Below are 14,169 nucleotides of genomic sequence, written 5' to 3'. Positions count from 1 at the left end.
GGCCATGGCTCACGGGCCCAGCCGCTCCGCGGCATGTGGGATCTTCCCGGACCGGGGCAAGACCCCGTGTCCCCTGCATCGGCAGGCGGACTCCCAACCACTGCGCCACCAGGGAAGCCCTCTAGATTTTCTGACGATGGCCATTCTGACCAGTATGAGGTGATACCTCACTGCAGTTTTGATTTGCATTTCTCTAATGATTAGTGATGTTGAGCATCCTTTCATGTGTTTATTGGCAATCTGTGTACCTTCTTTGGAGAAATGCCTGTTTAGGTCTCCTGCCCATTTTTGGATTGGGTTGTTTGTATTTTTGATACTGAGCTGCATGAGCTGCTTGTATATTTTGTAGATTAATCCTTTGTCAGTTGCTTCATTTGCAAATATTTTCTCCCATTCTGAGGGTTGTCTTTTGGTCTTGTTTATGGTTTCCTTTGCTGTGCAAAAAATTTTAAGTTTCATTAGGTCCCATTTGATTTATTTTTGTTTTTATTTCCACTTCTCTAGGAGGTGGGTCAAAAAGGATCTTGCTGCGATGTATGTCATAGAGTGTTCTGCCTATGTTTTCCTCTAAGAGTTTGATAGTGTCTGGCCTTACATTTAGGTCTTTAATCCATTTTGAGCTTATTTTTGTGTATGGTGTTAGGGAGTGTTCTAATTTCATTCTTTTACCTGTAGCTGTCCAGTTTTCCCAGCACCACTTATTGAAGAGGCTGTCTTTTCTCCATTGTATATTCTTGCCTCCTTTATCAAAGATAAGGTGACCATGTGTGCATAGATTTATCTCTGGGCTTTCTATCCTGTTTCATTGATCTATATTTCTGTTTTCGTGCCAGTACAGTACCATACTGTGTTGATTACTGAACCTTTGTAGTATAGCCTGAAGTCAGGGAGTCTCATTCCTCCAGCTCCGTTTTTCTTCCTCAAGATGGCTTTGGCTATTCGGGGTCTTTCGTGTTTCCATACAAATTGTGAAATTTTTTATTCTGGTTCTGTGAAAAATGCCGTTGGTAGTTTGACAGGGATTGCATTAAGTCTGTAGATTGCTTTGGGTAGTATAGTCATTTTCATGATGTTGATTCTTCCAATACAAGAACATGGTATACTTCTCCATCTGTTTGTATCATCTTTAATTTCTTTCCTCAGGGTCTTATAGTTTTCTGTGTACAGGTCTTTTGTCTCCTTAGGTAGGTTTATTCCTAGGTATTTTATTCTTTTTGTTGCAATGGTGAATGGGAGTGTTTCCTTAATTTCTCTTTCAGATTTTTCATCATTAGTGTATAGGAATGCAAGAGATTTCTGTGAATTAATTTTGTATCCTGCTACTTTACCAAATTCATTGATTTGCTCTAGTAGTTTTCTGGTAGCATCTTTATGATTCTCCATGTATAGTATCATGTCATCTGCAAACAGTGACAGCTTTACTTCTTCTTTTCCGATTTGGATTCCTTTCATTTCTTTTTCTTCTCTAATTGCTGTGGCTATAACTTCCAAAACTATTTTGAATAATAGTGGTGAGAGTGGGCAACCTTGTCTTGTTCCTGATCTTAGTGGAAATGGTTTCAGTTTTTCACCACTGAGAATGATGTAGGCTGTGGGTTTGTCATATATGGCCTTTATTATGTTGAGGTAAGTTCCCTCTATGCCTACTTTCTGGAGGGTTTTTAATCATAAATGGGTGTTGAATTTTGTTGAAAGCTTTTTCTGCATTTATTGAGATGATCATATGGTTTTTCTCCTTCACTTTGTTAATATGGTGTATCACATTGATCGATTTGCGTATATTAAAGAATCCTTGCGTTTCTGGGATAAACCCCACTTGCTCATGGTGTATGATCCTTTGAATGTGCTGCTGGATTCAGTTTGCTAGTATTCTGTTGAGGATTTTTGCACCGATGTTCATCAGTGATACTGTCCTGTAGTAGTTTTCTTTTTTTGTAACATCGTTGTCTGGTTTTGGTACCAGGCTGATGATGGCCTCGCAGAATGAGTTTGGGAGTGTTCCTCCCTCTGGTATATTTTGGAAGAGTTTGAGAAGGATAGGTGTTAGCTCTTCTTTAAATGTTTGATAGAATTCACCGGTGAATCCATCTAGTCCTGGGCTTTTGTTTGTGGGAAGATTTTTAATCACAGTTTCAATTTCAGTGCTTGTGATTGGTCTGTTTATATTTTCTATTGCTTCCTGGTTCAATCTTGGAAGGTCGTGCTTTTCTAAGAATTTGTCCATTTCTTCCAGGTTGTCCATTTTTTGGCATAGAGTTGCTTGCAGTAATCTCTCATGAACCTTTGTATTTCTGCAGTGTCAGCTGTTACTTCTCCTTTTTCATTTCTAATTCTGTTGATTTGAGTCTTTTCCCTTTTTTTCTTGATGAGTCTGGCTAATGGTTTATCATTTTGTTTATCTTCTCAAAGAACCAGCTTTTAGTTTTATTGATCTTTGCTATCGTTTTCTTCATTTCTTTTTCATTTATTTCTGATCTGATCTTTATGATTTCTTTCCTTCTGCTAACTTTGGGGTTTTTTTGTTCTTTCTCTTATTGCTTTAGGTGTAAGGTGAGGTTGTTTATTTGAGATGTTTCTTGTTTCTTGAGGTAGGATTGTATTGCTATAAACTTCCCTGTTAGAACTGCTTTTGCTGCATCCCATAGGTTTTGGGCCATTGTGTTTTCATTGTCATTTGTCTCTAGGTATTTTTTGATATCCTCTTTGATTTCTTCAGTGATATCTTGGTTATTTAGTAGCGTATTGTTTAGCCTCCATGTGTTTGTATTTTTTACAGTTTTTTTTTCCTGTAATTGATATCTAGTCTTATAGCATTGTGGTGGGAAAAGATACTTGACACGATTTCCATTTTCTTAAATTTACCAAGGTTTGATTTGTGACCCAAGATATGATCTATCCTGGAGAATGTTCCATGAGCACTTGAGAAGAAAATGTATTCTGTTGTTTTTGGATGGAATGTCCTATAAATATCAATTAAGCCCATCTTGTTTAATGTATCATTTAAAGCTTGTGTTTCCTTATTTATTTTCATTTTGGATGATCTGTCCATTGGTGAAAGTGGGGTGTTAAAGTCCCCTACTCTTACACTGTTACTGTCAATTTCCCCTTTTATGGCTGTTAGCATTTGCCTTATGTATTGAGGTGCTCCTATGTTGGGTGCATAAATATTTACAATTGTTATATCTTCTTCTTGGACTGATCCCTTGATCATTATGTAGTGTCCTTCTTTGTCTCTTCTAATAGTCTTTTTTTTAAAGTCTACTTTGTCTGATATGAGAATTGCTACTCCAGCTTTCTTTTGATTTCCATTTGCATGGAGTATCTTTTTCCATCTCCTCACTCCTCTTCTGTATGTGCCCCTAGGTCTGAGGTGGGTCTCTTGTAGACAGCACATATATGCGTCTTGTTTTTGTATCCATTCAGCCAGTCTATGTCTTCTGGTTGGAGCATTTAATCTATTTGCATTTAAGGTAATTCTAGATATGTATGTTCCTATTACCATTTTCTTAATTGTTCTGAGTTTGTTACTCTAGGTCTTTTCCTTCTCTTGTGTTTCCTGCCTAGAGAAGTTCCTTTAGCATTTGTTGTCAAGCTGGTTTGGTGGTGCTGAATTCTCTTAGCTTTTGCATGTATGTAAAGGTTTTCATTTCTCCGTCAAATCTGAAAGAGATCCTTGCTGGGTAGAGTAATCTTGGTTGTAGGTTTTCCCTTTCATCACTTTAAATATGTCCTGCCACTCCCTTCTGGCTTGCAGAGTTTCTGCTGAAAGATCAGCTTTTAACCTTGTGGGGATTCCCTTGTATGTTATTTGTTGCTTTTCCCTTGCTGCTTTTAGTATCTTTTCTTTGTATTTAATTTTTGATAGTTTGATTAGTGTGTGTCTTGGCGTGTTTCTCCTCAGACTTATCCTGTATGGGACTCTCTGTGCCTCCTCGACGTGATTGACTATTTCCTTTCCCATATTAGGGAAGTTTTCAACTATAATCTCTTCAAATATTGTCTCAGTCCCTTTCTTTTTCTCTTCTTCTTCTGGGACCCCTATAATTCGAATGTTGGTGCGTTTAATGTTGTCCCAGAGGTCTCTGAGACTGTCCTCAGTTCTTTTCATTCTTTTTTCTTTATTCTGCTCTGCAGTAGTTATTTCCACTATTTTATCTTCCAGGTCACTTAACTGTTCTTCTGCATCAGTTATTCTGCTATTGATTCCTTCTAAAGAATTTTTAATTTCATTTATAGTGTTGTTTATCATTGTTTGTTTGCTCTTTAGTTCTTCTAGCTCCTTGTTAAATGTTTCTTATATTTTTTCAATTCTCTTTCCAAGATTTTGGATCATCTTTACTATCATTAGCCTGAATTCTTTTTCAGGTAGGCTGCTTATTTCCTCTTCATTTGTTTGGTCTGGTGGGTTTTTACCTTGCTCCTTCATCTGCTGCGTATTTCTCTGTCTTCTTGTTTTCCTTAACTTACTGTGTTTGGGGGTCTCCTTTTCGCCAGCTGCAGGTTCGTAGTTCTCACTGTTTTTGGTGTCTTCCCCCAGTGGGTAAGGTTGGTTCAGTGGGTTGTGTAGGCTTCCTGGCAGAGGGGACTGGTGCCTGTGTTCTGGTGGATGAGGCTGGAGCTTGTCTTTCTGATGGGCAGGACCACATCCAGTGGTGTGTTTTGGGGTATCTATGAACTTAGTATGATTTTAGGCAGCCTCTCTGCTATTGGGTGGGGTTGCGTTCCTGTCTTGCTAGTTGTTTGGCATGGGGTGTCCAGCACTGGAGCTTGCTGGTCATCGAGTGGAGCTGGGTCTTAGCGTTGAGACAGATATCTCTGGGAGAGCTCTCGCTGATTGATATTACGTGGGGCCGGGAAGTCTGTGGTGGTCCCATGTCCTGAACTCGGCTCTCCCACCTCAGAGGCTCAGGCCTGACAGCCAGCTGGAGCACCAAGACCCTGTCAGCCACACGGCCAAACTTTAAGCTTGATTTATTTATTTAAATCGAGTGCCCATCCTTGACTCTGTTCCCATATGGAATGGATCTTGATCTTATATATCCTTTTCTTAATCCTCCTTGGAACTAGGAAAAAGAGAGCAATGTATCACTTCATTTCCAGCATAGAGTTCACTGTCCACTACCACTTTTAATGGGTAGGAAATAAGAATATTGTTACCAAATTGTTGTCATTCTAATGCCCTATTTGAAAAGGACTTTTGGTAGTTCGGATCCCGGCCAGGTAACGTTTCAAAGAAAATCTGCAGACCATGTCTCATTAAACCCTTTCAGAAAATTCTCACTGCCAGGGAAATACTCAAGAGTAAAAATTCCATGTGGACTTGTACATCCAGCACTACAGACAGGTCCGAAGGCCAATGTGATGAATGAGATCATAGAAGCTCAGCATTGGATAATAACCAGAGGCTTTCTGCTCTAGCTTTCCACACCACGATAACGGAGGAACAGAGGAACAGTCACATAGAAAGCAAAGAAAGCCCACTTCTAAGGAGACGACCACTGTCCTCACAGTTGCAAACCACCAGATCCTGGGATATTTTGAAGACTACTTTCGAGGTCTGGCTGTGCCCCTGCTGGGGCTGTGTCCTGTCCCCCTCGCTTCTTTGTGTATCCTTGACTCTAAAACTCCCTGAGCTGATGGAACTTCTGTGTGGTTCCTAGTATCCTTCAAAAAACTGAACAGTGGTATGCTTCCATTTGCTTGGACCTAGAGTATAGAATATTCATTTAAAAGAGCGAACTCTTCACTACTTTAAAATTATAGACCTATCAGCTCACCAGCTTTCTAAAATAAATGCCAATTTCCTTTTGGATATACAACTCTCGGGCCTACAAAAGGAGCAGAAAGGGTTTGGTAACAGTTATTCTACTACTGACCACTCTTATAGTCTGTTTCACTTTGTGGAGAAATCTGTTAAGAATAACATAAAATTCTTCCTTCCCTCCTTCCCTCCCTCCCTTCTTAACTTTTTTGACTCTGAGGGCAGGTTATGGGCCAAGGGGCATAAACTCCATACAGATCCTTAATAATTCCCTTGAAAAATCAAGATTGGTAGAAATGAATACTTAACAGATCTGAAAATAATTTCTAGAGGATCAAAACAGGTATGTGTTCTATACTTGCTTCATTTTCTTTTTTAGCTTATACACTAATGACTTACTATCATTTTTGGAAAAAATAGATTCACAAATCACTGCTATATCGCTGATTGTTTTATTGTTAGGAACTGGGAGAAAGCATGTCTTTAAATTAAGTCTCTATAATCCGAAAATGCCATTTGCTGGGGGTGTGAGGTGGGGAGAGTAACTGCCTCCTGGCATTTAAATGGTTTATAATTAACAACTCTATAAAACAATTAACTCATTTATATATCTTGAAACCAGTTTACCCTGGTGCTAGCACCCCAAAATTAAGTTGCTCAGGTAAACATTCCATGTTGATATTTTTGGGGGGGGGGTTGTTTTAATTTTGAAGACAATTAGGTATTCAGAATCTAACTGGATGTCATCAAAATATAATTAGGAGTTCAGGAACTTCCAGAACAGAAAAAGTATAAACAGAATATAGAATTCAAGCAGGTAGTAAAGGAGGTTAATTGAAGAAAGTTAGGTGCAACCAGAGGAAGGATTGCAGACCTCCATTTACTCAAATCAGATGAAGTAATTCTGCAAGGTTGTAACATCCACCAAGGACACAGAGGTGGTAAAGCCAGCCCCTTCTGAAGGGGACTGACAGACCTGAACAGGTAACAGCTGTAACAAGCAGGTGTCCATCTGCAGCCAGGCCAACAACCTTGAAATATCCTGCTTCTAGATTCTGAGTTATGGTCTAAATATCTGATCAATAACCAACAGCCCATTTGAGATGGTCAGCGTAGAGTGCTTAACCTTAACTTATGATGGGGTTCAGGACATGCTACCCCCAAATAGGGCACACTTTGGCATAGTGAATATTTTAAGCTATGAATATTTTAAGGAATTTGAGAAATGGCAGGTGCAGGAAGGGCTCTCTGACCTTCCCCATCTCCCCTGAACTAGGTCATAAGACCCTCATGTAAGAAAGGTGCCCTCCCTATACCCAGAGGAAAGGAGCATCCTTAATTCCATAGATGGGCAGACACCAAGAGGAACCTGAGCAAATGAATGAACAGGCCTGGTTAAGTTTCCCCAGTTTACTACCCTTAGGCTCATACCTTTCTGTCCTATCACATTCCCCACAACTTTTCACACTTCATCAAACCTAGGATAAAAATTCTCCAGGCTTAACTCCTTCTTTGGGTCTTTATTTCCTAATGAAGGCTCCTGTGTCTCATAAAACTTACATTAAATACATTTGTATGCTTTTCCCTTGTTAATCTGTCTTCTGTCAGTCTAATTTACAGGGCTTCAGTTGAAGAACCTAGGAGTGTAGAGGGAAAAATATATTTTTTTCCTCCCGTACACTCACTTGAGATGGAGAAACTGTTCCCTTAATGAGTCTTCCCCATACTGGGAAGATATAAAATGAAACAGCAAGATGATCATGTAAATAAAATCCGTATTATCAAAACAAAAATATTTGTTTAGGAATAATAAATATACTGGTTAGTTTTTAAGAAAATTTGTATTATTAGAAACTGAGAAAGAAACTTTTCTATTGAGTCTACCTTGATACATTTAACTGATTTCAGATTTAACTAATTAGGTGTAAAACTACCACACTGATAAAGAGTATTGGGATGTTTAGAGTCACTGTAGTTATTTTAATTTAGTAGATTTTCAAGAGTTTTTTTAAGTAGGAAAAGTGTTGATTTGTTAGGAATGTAAGTTTGTCAGGTTTTAGGCACTGGAAATTACTTAAAAGGAAAACTAAATAGATTAAATTTATAAATGCAGCTAAAAACAAGACAGACAGTTATGGGGGAACAGGTCTGCTCTCCTGAGGCTAAGCTAATATTGTTCGAAGGTTTTCATGAAAGTGAAACCTTTTTTATTTCATATAAAATTTTACTCGACGTGTAAAACAAAATGACGGGATTTGTAAGTTGAGCTAAACTCAAAGAAAGCTAGGTTTTAAAATTGGAGACTTTAACAAATTACTCTTAATTTATAACCCAAATAATCCTCTTTTTAAGAAAAAAGCTACTACATTTGGGCATTAAAAATATCAAGTGAAGGGGAGAGCCCACGTGAGCTACATGGCCAAGGTTAAGTTCTCCAGTGGTGAGTTTTTGCCATCACTGTTCCTGGCCACTAGTGGCTTGGTAATGTGCGCTCTAAAACTTTTCAGGCTCAAATTATTCTGCCATTTTCTAATGGCCATTCTTCACGGGCATTTATAGCTACATTTTTGTTTCTTGTTTTTTAAAATGTTTGGTTTTTTTTTTTTGAAGGAAAAAGTTGGCTCCTCTCTGGGGTGCCTCTGTGGACCGGGTTTAGGCAGAGAAAGGGGTTTCTCTCTCTCTGTGTACATGTGTTTATTCCACCCCTCAGCTCTTCTGAAAGGGTGTGTTTCAACTCCAGCTCAGGAGCAGAGGCTTGGCCCTTGCTCAGCAACAGGGCAGAACTGCCCTCCAGGTACTTGTCCTGCAGTATAAGCTCAAACTCACTGTAGTACCATGATTTATCTAAAGTTTCTTTGAGAGAAACGGCATCTATGAAGGATTGCCTGAACTATAATCCGCATAGTCCATTTATTCGTCAAGATATTACCAAAGTCACCCCTGCATGAATGAGACTGCCAGAAAAGTATGTCCAGAAAATATTTTGTTTTATATCCCTGCAATAAGAATTACTTTAAGCATTAATAGTGATGATAGCCATTTATATTTATTAAGGACTTAAAATGTGCTTAAATGTGATCTCCATCCCCTTAATGACCTGAAGAGGTAAATCTATGTTTCCATCTTATTGATGAGAAAACTGAGGTACAGAGAGGTTAAGTAACTTGCTCAGGAGGACAAGTGGCAGAGTTGCGATTTGAACTCAGGCTCTTAATCGCCTTGACATTATGCTCTTGGCTTTTACTGGAGGTCACTGTTATATTTACTATGAAAGTACTGCTGAAGATGTTCTGTTTTAAGTACCAACCTTACTTTTTGCTTTATCTTGTTTTTCCCTATCCGATTTACTTTTAAAATAAATTATACTGCTGTACCATATGTATTTTTGTATATAAACAAATAATATTTGGAACAAAGAGGAGTACATACAGATAAAAAAAGAATGAACAAACAAATGAATACATGCTAATTTACAGACCAACAAAATAGTCAGAAATGAAAAGAGTATGTTTTTCATAGAATCATATAGATCAACACTGTCCAACAGAAATATAATATGAACCACATAAGTCAACTAAAATTTTCTAGTGGCCACATGGAAAAAAAGAGGTAAAATTAATTTTTATAATATATTTTATCTCACCCAAAATATTCAAAATATTATTTCAACATGTAATCAGTACTATAAAATTATTAAGATACCAAGATATGTCACATTTTATTTTTTTCCATGCGAAGTCTTTGAAATCGAGCATGCTTTTTCTCCTACAACACATCTCGATATAGACAAGCTACATTTCAAGTGCTCAACGGCCACATCTGACTAGAGATTACCATGCTGGATAGTGCAGGCAGAGATGGATAGGGAGTTACAGACCATGTAGTTTTAGTTGACCACACTTATATTTTGGTAGGAAACCAAAGTCCAAGGAATTCAGACTTACCTATGGCAAAGTCAGGACGAATACTGGATTCCAGCTCAGTGTTTTCTCCACTGTTCACACTTCTAAGGTGAAAGCAGATTTGCTTCCACAGAGGAGCGTCATCTCCCTTCCCCATAATTTCCCCACGCGCCACCCTCTAGTCTTGCTTTGAGATACACATATCTGCTCACAGGGCTTTCCATTCAGTGACTAAACTGGGAGCTTCTCCTACAGAGCTCCAAAAATAGACACTCCACTGACACCAGTGGCTCCTTACTCTAAGGAGAGTATTTTATCTTACTCTTTGGTATAGGCACTTTAAGTGATGAACAAGCTCTGACGATTAAGTGTTTCCTGCTTTTGTTATCTGCTATGTTATCTGGTTAAATCAGAAAGTTCACTGAGCACGTATTTGAAAAGGACAGAACCAAACCATATATCTCTGTAGGATTTACTCCTTCTTATTTTAACCTCATCTGTTTGTTTCATGTTGGTCATGTATTTCAATCACTTTGTCTCCACAAGGAATACAGTAAATTCTTTACTCTTTGGGAAGGGAAAAACTAAAACCAAGACCACATTTAGAGAATGTCTGGCCTCTTTCAAGCCCGGTAGCCTTAGGTTATCACTGATTGAATGACCTCATCAGATTTTTACAATCTTGTAAGAACTGGATGAAGAGCCTAAAAGATGAGGTTACTAACTCAATTTGTGAATCATTCCCTGCTTTTTCTGAGAAAACCTCACAGGAGTGATGAGTTTACCCCCACAACTGCAGCGGGACCCTGCAGCTGATGGTGCTTGCCACCCACCTACCTTCAGGGGCCCTGTGGAACCAATTCAACTGCATTATGCTCCTACTGGGCAGTAACTGTACTTCCTGGAACATGTTCTGAATAAGGTTCTGGCCCATTATTCATCTACACAGGAGAATGGAGGCTGGCATTAGATTTGATTACTGTTAACCAATTACTGTGATAGCTCAAAAGTTTGTTTTTGAACCCGGAAAAGTCCTTCTTCTTCCCTGCCCTACTGTTTCAATTACATGAATTCCGTTCAGTCCTGTCAACCTCCTGCTGTAATTACAAATAATTATGAAACTATGATGCTAACTGAAAACTACTTTGTAATGTTGTACACGTGAATTGTTTGTGACTACTGATGCAGAGAGACTGCAGAGTTCATGTTTTAAAATGTAGCTGACTAGGCAGCCTAGCTGGCTGCTGGTTCAAAAGCTGGTTATCGGCTGTGGTTAAGCAGCACGATGATGACCGCCCACCCTGGACTATGGTGGTTTTGCCCGGAGTAAGGTGAGTATTTGCCAACAGAGTCAGGACCTGCTTGACTTTCACCTGCAATTTACACAAGGGCGTGAGAACTCTCTGGCTCCTACGACGAAATTCAGTCAAACCTTCTCCCCTCCACTCTGTTGGATGCCTGCGCTCATGTCCCATTGAGGGTGGGGCCCCAAAGGTGAGAGGCAGTGGCTGCCTCAGGAGCCCAGGGACCGAAGGGAGCACAGTGTCACTTCGGAAGTGTTCAAGTTTCTCTCCCATTGTGCATTTGGGCATCTCTCTCTCTCCCTTAAACGGTTTCACTATCTGTTTTCTCCCCTGAGCATATTTGATAGTTTTCTATTCTTAATTCTAAGGCACAAAGTAGACTGTTTTATATTTCTCACTCTAAAACCACACAAAGTTAAAAGTGCTCTTGAGTTGCATTATGGCCTTATTTTTCCTGAGATTCCTGTCCTTAATATAAACAGAGCTTTCTTGCCTTTCTCCATTGTACAGCATAAAGGAAACCCAGACTAACAACAATAATTAATTTTGGAATTCTCTCTTCTCATCCCTCACCCTCTCCTCCATTCTCCTGTAATCCCAGGGAGAAGGTACAATTTCTCGCCAAGGTGTACGCCAGAAAAGAGAAAAAAGGAAACAGCTGGGGACAACCTATAAAATGGATAGGTGGTCCCCAAATAATTTTACATTCTTTTATTCTTAGCATTTTGTCTGTTTCTTCCTTAGTCTATACTATTGGGATGATGCCCAGAATTCATAAATAAATGTAAACATCATTAGATGCTTAAGTAACTAGGAGGTGACATGCAGTGTTGGAAAGACATCTGGACAGGAGGCCAAGCCCCAGCTAACTGACATTAATTGTTTGTTGCATAATCATGGGCTAATCAATTAAATTCTATGAAGGTGAAGTTCTTCATCAATAAAGTATGGTATTATTATCTGCCCTCCCAATCTTATTGTAAGGATCAAATGAAATGACAAATATAAAACTTCTTTGTAACTTGCAAATAATAAGAAGAATTATAGCAGATTGCTATCATTATTATTATTATTGAATGCCTCCTATGTGCCAGGTACCATTTTAAATGCTTTACACGAAAACTCATTTAATCCTTACACTAACAGGTAGCTACTCTTATTATCCTCATTTCATATATGAGAAAACAAAGGCACAGAGGCTCAATAACTTGTCGAAGGTTTTAAAGGTAGTAACTGGGAGAGCGCGGATTCAAACCCAGGCAGTTGGACTTCAGAGAGAGCTCTGTGCTTTACTGTCTCCCTATATAAACCTAAGTTTACAATTGTATAATCTCAGAATAAAGTTGGGAAAGCTTGACGATGTGCTATACAAAGCTCACTTCTCTATAGGAGAGTGTTTATTGGACAGTAAGCATAGTCAATGGCGCCAGCAAAAATCAACTTAATAGCTGAGTTCACTGAGACACTGGTCTTTCTTACCCGCATGTGGACAGAACAGTCTTGAAAGCCAACAATATACTTAAATGCAAAATTACCCTTTCAGACTTATAACCAGAAGACACAAGAATTGTGGGTAGCCAGGCAAAAAAGCTGAAATGTGTCCAACTGACACATCACAGATACATTTATACTGTATTTAGATAAACATTTATTAAAACCGTTCATGTGACCATAATTCTGCAGTTAAGCCAATGGATCTACCCGAGGCCAGGTGTAGGCTTCAATCGAAGTAAGACAAATACAAACTGCAATTTGTTTTCATCTCACCTACAGCTGTATCACTTCAGCACAGAGATAATGACCACTAATTCCGGTTAACAATGGAAGGGGGCCAGAAAGTTTAGATGCAGAGATACATCTGTTCTTAATCACCCACCCGTACCTGCTACCTGGAGAAAACCTACTGGCTTCTTTCTCTTTTTCTTTCCATTTCTTTCCCTTGTTGGAATTCCTTCGCAAAGGCGCCCTATAATGACAGCACACAGTCAGAAAGGGGAATTTGACATTTTCTCCTTTAATCCTTCTCTTACAGAGGGCTTGCTTTTTAACTTCATAAAGAGCTTACCCCAGATCCACAAACTTCCGCTTAATTTTTCCTCCTCGCACCACCAGCAAACTTGATGCCCTCAGTGATCTGGGACCTTTGGCACCATCTAGGATATACACATATGTGAAAAAAGCAATTATTATCATTTTTAAAAAGCTACTGTCAAAAGTCATTGTGTCTCTGAATCTATGGGGTTTGCATTAATTCCTAACAGTAAAAGAAAATACTGGATGCCTTTATTAACATACGGGAAACATAGATATGTTGAGGAACATTCAGTCAAGCCAGGAGAGGTCCCGTTAGACAGAAGCCTGATACTTATCACAAAGAATTTTAGCTTCAAATAAACGGGAATGAAAAAAAATAAGAATAAACACTATCAAATCATCCTTTACATTCAAAGCAGGGACCAAATGGCTTTCCTTCTGTTCCTTCTCTGGCTCCAACTCTTTGCTTCAAATGTCTGGGCTCTGTCCTCCATGCCTTTCTTGCCTTTGGGTTTTAGCACCTTCTGACAGGACCCCAGCTCACTTCCCCGATATGTCCCAAGTCCAGTAAAGAATGTCACCCCTGAGAGTCTGGGAGATTAGGGAGAAAGTGAGAGTCAAAGCTTTCCCTTCTCATCTGCCCCTTGCTAATGGCTTGTGGCCAGTCTTGGGATAGAGGAGACAGAACATGGGGGAGACTTCTCAAGCAGGAGCTCAGCTATAAAACATTTATATTTTTGAAAGGTCTTTTTTTAGAAGTTGGCTTTAAGCACAACTTGGCTGGCTTCCTATGATGTGGAAGACGCCAAAACCTCCCCAGTGCTTGCAGCTGAATGATCTTTGCCTCTCTCCGAGTTACGAGTTACGCTGGCACTCTAAAGCACAGCAGCTGCTGGGGGACGGGGACACTTGAAATGATGCCAAAAGCCAATCAGAGGAGACGCTTTGCCAATGGAATTCAATGTCAACTGTAGGAACTAGATTCCACTGGTGGCACTTACTCTACCTTGGACAAGGTAGAAACTCCTAAGGCTCTACTTGGAGCTATTTAGCAAAGAATGCTGTTTGGCATTATATTTCAGCATATCCAGTCATCTGAGATCATTAACAAGGGATGTCTTTGATGCATATCTGTGTATGAAACCACTCTTACCCAATTGTCTGTTTG

At 39.3% G+C, this 14,169-nt stretch overlaps 1 protein-coding gene across 4 annotated transcripts in view; it reads right to left on the bottom strand.

Moving 5' to 3' along the window:
• PPP1R9A (protein phosphatase 1 regulatory subunit 9A) overlaps positions 1-14,169 on the bottom strand; it is a 318,597-nt gene that overhangs the window by 10,293 nt on the left and 294,135 nt on the right. For 2 of the 4 annotated variants that reach the window (XM_007450652.1, XM_007450651.1), the window contains exons 13-14: positions 13,033-13,120; positions 12,850-12,933 (exon numbers count right to left, since the gene is read on the bottom strand). The exons of the other annotated variants lie outside the window; for them this stretch is intronic. In XM_007450652.1, the coding sequence (XP_007450714.1) occupies positions 12,850-12,933; positions 13,033-13,120 (172 nt within the window). The remainder of the gene's footprint in view (positions 1-12,849; positions 12,934-13,032; positions 13,121-14,169) is intronic. 4 annotated transcript variants of the gene reach the window in all.

This window comes from Lipotes vexillifer, unplaced genomic scaffold (assembly GCF_000442215.2).
Source record: "Lipotes vexillifer unplaced genomic scaffold, Lipotes_vexillifer_v1.1 scaffold172, whole genome shotgun sequence".
Taxonomy (NCBI): Eukaryota; Metazoa; Chordata; class Mammalia; order Artiodactyla; family Lipotidae; genus Lipotes; species Lipotes vexillifer.
Note: the sequence above shows the minus strand (reverse complement) of the source record. Positions and strands in the feature narration are given on the sequence as shown.